At 35.0% G+C, this 6,804-nt stretch overlaps 1 protein-coding gene across 1 annotated transcript; it reads left to right on the top strand.

Moving 5' to 3' along the window:
• The first annotated feature begins 704 nt into the window (after positions 1–704).
• LOC104886674 (replication protein A 32 kDa subunit A) lies at positions 705–4,931 on the top strand. The gene is made up of 10 exons (XM_010671144.4): positions 705–929; positions 1,017–1,130; positions 1,718–1,815; positions 1,964–2,005; positions 2,099–2,176; positions 3,605–3,683; positions 3,780–3,878; positions 3,970–4,049; positions 4,308–4,376; positions 4,516–4,931. Exons 1-10 carry the CDS (start codon positions 840–842, stop codon positions 4,595–4,597), a joined length of 831 nt encoding a protein of 276 aa, XP_010669446.1. The 5' UTR covers positions 705–839; the 3' UTR covers positions 4,598–4,931.
• Positions 4,932–6,804: the final 1,873 nt, after the last annotated feature.

The raw sequence follows: 6,804 nt of genomic DNA, 5'->3' as shown, positions 1-6,804 counted from the left end.
ACATTTGTCGAGAAACTATTTTGAACCTTTATATCAATAATTATAAATACATAAAAATTACAAAAAGTTGATAGTTATAAATATATACATTGAGACAAATCTAACAAGATGCCACACGACTATGTTTTTTTCTTAAAGTACAAACCACAAGAGATAATCAAAGTCATGTATGTGAAATGTTATTGAAAGTCAAAACAGGTCATCTAAAAAATGGTGGAAATAGAAATTATGTTAAATTTTGTAGAGATCCTTGTGAAACAATTTTATTTGCCTATTATATGAAGAATGATTCTTCAGTGATCATACTAAAATCATTATCACTGAAGTCAACCAAAGTCAAGAGACTTACAAAATATATTCACTATAATCACCTTTAAATTTTCCTTACATGAGTGTATTATATTGATTTCTAACTCTTGCACATATCTCGCATGTATACACAATTAATGTTAACAAGCAAGGTTTGACTTAGTGATAAATGTTTGACTTTATGATTTCAAAGGCAATAGGAGCAAATCTCATTAGGGGCTCTTTGTGGGTGAGAATTTCCTTACCATCCCCCTCCTGCAAACTTGACTGATTACACCTATACGAGATACCAGTTCAATAGGTTCTTTCACCTTACCACCTCCAAACAAAATTAATAAAAACACACTAGTGTTGAAGAAAGAAGGTTTCTACCTCCCTTCTCATCATCCGAAATGACAAAAGGCGGGAAACATTACAAATATTGGCGCTAAAACCACCACTCACCTCATAAAAACCCTCTCTTCTCCCTCAAAACCATTTTCCCCAGATTTCAAACCCCCCATTTTCTCTCTCCTCCAAAAACAAAAAAAATGATGTTCTCTCAAAGCCAGTACGACAACAACAATGGCTTCTCTTCTTCTCAATTCACTCAATCTGATTCCACACCTTCTCCTGCTAAAGTAAATCCCTAATTTCTCTTTTTCGCTTTTCTAATTTTCCTTTTTTTCAACTCTAATTTTCTTTTTCTATCTCTTTTTGGTTTGCAGAGTAGAGATCCACATGGAACAGTTCCAGTATCAGTGAAGCAAATTAGCCAAGCTTCTCTCTCCTCCACCGACGATAAATCCAGTTTCAACATCGACGGTGTTGATGTTACCATTGTAAGTTTATAAATTTCTCTGTTATTAGGTTTAATATTATGATATTTTTCGATGTTGTAGATGAAATACAAATTACAATTATTTGTTTGGAATTTCTGGTGATTGATCTAGTTGTGAACTTGTGATTGAATTGCTCGCTGCTGTATTCGCTTCGATGAATTATGTTGAAAAACATTTTAATAAAGAAAGAATTTGAATGTCAACAATGGTTCCAATAGTAATTTTATGGTATTTATAAGTGCGAAATTGAAGTATATTTGCAAATTTGAAGTATGATCATGATGAATTCTGTTGAATAATTGATCCTGTTCAAAGTAATTGGGCGAAATTCGATTCTAGTGGTTTAAGGCTTTGATTATAAAATTGTCTAGAAATTTGTATTGAGTTGTAAAGGTAGATAAGTTTATATTGAAATTATTGTGATGAAGTTATTGTTTCATTATCTTTGCTGTCATGTAATGATAGAAACCAAGGGTTAAGGTTGACGAGTTCTATAGTAGAATGAATCTGTTTATGTTGATTTTACTGGTTTTTGTCTAGGATGACAATAATTGAGTTTGCTTTGGTTGATTGTTTGTTGGTTGTAGGTTAAGATGGTTGGGATGGTATTCGATAAGGTAGAGAAAGTGACCGATGTTTCTTTCAACATCGATGATGGAACCGGTCGTATCGGCTGCAAAAGATGGTAATTATTCGATTTCCATGGTTGCGTATTTGCTACGACTGAGGGTTATTTATGCTTAATTTTTCCCTTTATTGATTCCAAAGATGTTGTGTCTCTTTCTTGTTTACCTTTTGATTGTCTTATATTATTGTTCAATATTTATGTCCAGGCTTAATGAAGCTTTTGATAGACAGCAAATGGAGGTCATAGAGTAAGTTATTAACTTGAATTTGTTGTGTCTGGTTATATTATGTAATGACTGAAAATGACTTAAAGAGGAGGTTTTTTTTTTTTCTTTCTGCAGAGATGGCATGTATGTATGGCTTGTTGGTCACTTGAAGAACACCAGAGGCAATACAGAAGTAGTTGTGTTTAACATGCGGTCTGTGTTAAATTCCTTTTCTAGTTTCTTCGACATGCTTGATGATATATCGATGATGATGGATCTCACCTTCATTTAATTTCTTGATGATTGCACAAGTTTCTTAAACCGTGAACAATTCAATATTTAAATTGACATACAAGTTTGTTTGGAACAAATCATAGAGATCTTTCTTGAAGTGTTGATATTACATCTTTGTAGATGCTTGTCTATTGTTGGTCCCTTGGTTTGACAGAAAGTGTCTTTCAAGTTGAATTGAGTTTCTTTTTGCCAACATTATCACGGCCAAGTTATGTGTAATGGCCTATCAGCATTCAGTATGTTTAAGGTGTTAATGGAGGCACCAATTTTTTTTCTGGCATATGTTGCTTGTTTTCTAATTTTTTTTCTATCATCGATAGTTTTTTTTCCAGCTAATTTCATGTGCAAGTTGCCCACTGTATATGCATGTGTTTGATCCAGTGTTGCCTTAATTTGCTGCACAGGAATAGGTACAGGAACACATTTGCTGCCTAGTTTTGTTAAATTAGCCGAATAGCATAACACTTGGGTGTACCAATTTACCTTTTCTGGATTGCAGTCTGTGAGGGGTTTAATGAATTAGCTAACACTGGTTTGATCAACTTCAGAGCATGTTCTTCGTTTCTTATTTCACCATTGAAAGTCTTTCATCCAGGGCCGTTTCATAAAATTAGGGGCCCTGTGATAAAATAAATTATAAAAATATAATTTTTTGGTGAATAGAAAGACGGAAGATTTGTAAATGAGGCTTTTTGGAGAATAGGAGAAGAAGAAAAACACCAAATAGAAATTAATCTCTTTATATTTGTAATTAGATTTAGATTTTTTTTTTGGGCGGACAACTAATAGAATTGGGCCCCTTGTATTTCGGGGCTCCTATGCAGTTGCTCATCCTGCACATGGCCTTAGCCGCCTCTGCTTTCATCCTTTCTTAGTTGGAGGGGTTTTGGCAGGCTCTTTGAATTTGAATTTAAGCAGTTGCATAAAGGAATGTATTGTGCCATTGGGAAAGCTGGGAAAGCAAGAAGAGATTACCTGTATAGCTGATGCTGTGTAAATAAGTTCAACGCAATTAGAAAGTTAAATTTCCAAGAATGTCCCATTGTATCACTATGTTTGCATCAATAATCTAGAGTATTATTGATGTTCCTTGGAACTTGGAAGTCATATATGAAAAAGGCATGTGGAAAGTTTTATATATTTGCAGTTGTATAACAAACCTTACAAGCAATTTGTTGCCTAGAAAGAAATAACATTCAAACAGTGTTGGGGGGGGGGGGGAGAGGGTATGCTGTTATCGAAGGCCCATTCCTCGACCTATTTTTGCTTCGAACATCTCAAATGGAAGGAATGATCGTTATAGTTTGTACTTGTTTGGTATATGATCTTGGAATCTGGTGTATGCAGGCCTATTAGTAATTTCAACGAGATAACCCTCCATCATGTAGAGTGCATTCACCAGCATATATTGAACAACAAAGCACAGGTAATATTTTCTCCCGGCCAAGAAGCCTTCACATACCCAGAATTGTATTTTCAATGAAAATTTTTAACTTTGGTTTGCTCATTTCTCCTCAAACAGAGAATTGACTCCATTCCTCAAAGTCAGATTATGGAATCATCACACACAACTCCAGTTAAAGTTGAATCTAACGGATTCCACTCATCTCCACCTAACCAAGTAAGCTTGACACACCAATTACTGCCCTCTATAGCCCTTTTCAAACTCTTCATTTTCTTTCAACTTTCTAATACATCTTTTTCTACTGTAGTTCTCGATGCAGATGAGTGTTGACGGGTTGAAAGACATTGATCAGAGGATAGTCAATTATCTACAGCAACCTTCGAGACTGTAAGTCGAAAATCACCTTCTGAACACCCTCTTTTTCTCGTCGCAGACTGCAACTTTTCCTAACCTTGATCATTGTTTGCAACATCTCCTTCAAAACTTTGCTAGTTTCATCTCAATCATTCTGTTTTCCACCAGCATATATGTTTCTTTTCAAGTTCAATGATCTTGATTCGTTTCAATCTTAGTCTGTTTTATACTGCTTGATGCCTGATTGACATTAGTTTTAAAATACTGATTTACCAAAAACTTCTCTTTTAGGGCCGAAGAAAAGGGTGTACACAGGGATGAAATTGCTCGGCATTTGAAGGTTCCTGTGGAGAAGATCATGTAAATTTCTTTTCTCAATATTATTATCTCCCTCAACCTTCCCTTCCCTCCCCCAAAGAAGCGAGAAGAAAACTAAAAGCAAGCAGTAAATGCCGTATTACACATTAAGCCTAACGTGTTGTTTTCGTGCTTCTCTTAGGGAATCCATCACGTGTCTGGAGGACGAAGGCATGGTATACTCAACAATCGACGAATTCCACTTTAAATCTACTGTTGCTTAATACCATATTAGCAATGGACTAGAGAGCGGAATTGGCGAATATCTACTTTTGAAAGTTATCTCTTTTTGTGTCTCAGGTATTAGTGATGAACTAACTGATGACTTATTCAGTTATGTTTTCATAGTATGATTTTTGGAAAAGTATGGGAATGCAGCTATCTGTATATTGTCTTTCGATTACAGCTGTAACATGTCGAAATCTAGGGATGTTTCAAGAGTACTATTAAATTACTCGTACTAAATTTTTATTGCTTTCTTCTCCCGCTGTTGTATTTTTGCTGGTCTTATAATATGATCTGTATTCTTGATTTAATGAACAAATGATGTTGTATTGATATCAAGCTAAGCTTTGGCCTAGTGCTCAGGATTTTAACCTTCAATGGTGGGGTTCAACGAGAACATTGGGAGAAGGGATACCCTTGTCTTTTCCTTCCACTCCAAATTGTCTAGCTTGGTAATTCGGGTTAGATTGACATGTGAAAAGTGTTGCTATGATAGAATTCTTTATCGTACTTACCTAAAAAAAATAAAAATGATTTTGTTCGGTGGAAATACTCTCTAGGTCCATTAGTTCTAGTATTTTATTGGGATCGTTAAACTCTAGTCTTGGCTTGTTGAAAACTCGGGGAGACCCAATGTTTTTAACTAGGTTGGGCTATTATTCAGCTGTCACATAATGGAAAAAAATGTTGTAAAACTAAAGACTCAAAAGCTATAATAGTAAAACTAAAGACTTAAAAGCTATAATAGTAAAACTAAAGACTCAAAATGTACTAAAAGACTAGAAAATTGCCAGTTGAATAATATCATTATAACACTTCCTCAAACTTTTCCCCCTAACCACCTCAAAAGCTCAAGAAAATTACCTATACTACGTACTCTTCACTTTCATCATGCCCACGAAATGCCACTCCTTGATAGGTGAAAGAAATTGCAAACAACTTAAAGATGCTTTCAATTCCACCAATATGCTTATCAAATATTTATCAATTTATGGTTTATTCCATTCCCTAAACCCTCCAACAAATTGCATCACCTTATATTGACTTCAACATCACTCTTGAACAAGTAGCACATAAAGCAAAATGTAGCATTTTTTTCAATGCTATATTCAAGCCAATCCCATTTCTTGAACCAATTAACACTAGAACAACGTAAATCGGACATTGATCTTTGAGGAAAGGTATGAGTTTTTAATTGACATGGTCTTTTTTAAGGATATAGCCTTTTCTCATTGCGTTTCTTGATTTGAGGGACCATTTATTATGTTCATTATTTTTCCTGGATCATGAGAAAGTAATTCAACATCATATATTAATTCTTCTTCCTCCTCCTGTAAACTGTAATGGTACATTACTAGTACTTGTACCACCTACATCCATATCAACATCTTAAGTTTGGGGAGGGCTAAATGAAGGAGATTCATTTTGAAGTGTTTCATGAACGGGTGAAGGCGTTCCTTGGGATTTCATTCTTTTAAACATAAATTCTCGGAGATCGGGTTGTTTTCCCTAGCCTTGGACCTATTTGAATTAGGTGAACGTGAATCATTTGAGATTTCCTAATTTAATTGATAAACATGAATCAATTATATTTTCAAACCAAACTAGTCAATTATAAATCAACTCATATTTACAAGTTCCAAATTAGAATTTAGAAATTACAAACTAAATAAATCTAAAACATGAATCAACAAATCAACTCAATAAATCATGACCAACAACAAATCAATTCAACTAATTCAAGTATTCAACCATAATCACAAATTCACAACCAAACAATGATAAATATTACCTCAAAAAAATGAAATTAAAACTTATGGTTTAGAAAAAACAACTCACTGAGTCATTGGTGACTGTCGTCCCGCGTCTGGACGACTTCGGCGGGTGCTGGTCTGGCGACGTACGTTCAACGACTCGTGGCTCCTCACCGTCTCTCAACCTTCATTAGAATCGTTTCTCACTTTGGTAGGGTTCCTCACTTTCTCTCCTTCCTTCGTAGTTAAATCCTAACTTTTCGGCGGCTCACGGGTCACTTTCTAGTGGCTCATTGTAGACACATAATCATGTCTCCCCATTTCAGAATCCGATGATGAAACATACCTTGGTCTTAATTGATCCGACCTAAGGGCAGAGCAGTTTGAAAAGCCATTCAAAACCATTTCGAAGCCCAATTTCAAAGCCCAATTAATTATTCGTGATAATTAAT

Source organism: Beta vulgaris, chromosome 2 (assembly GCF_026745355.1).
Source record: "Beta vulgaris subsp. vulgaris cultivar EL10 chromosome 2, EL10.2, whole genome shotgun sequence".
In the NCBI taxonomy this organism is placed as follows: Eukaryota; Viridiplantae; Streptophyta; class Magnoliopsida; order Caryophyllales; family Amaranthaceae; genus Beta; species Beta vulgaris.
Note: the sequence above shows the minus strand (reverse complement) of the source record. Positions and strands in the feature narration are given on the sequence as shown.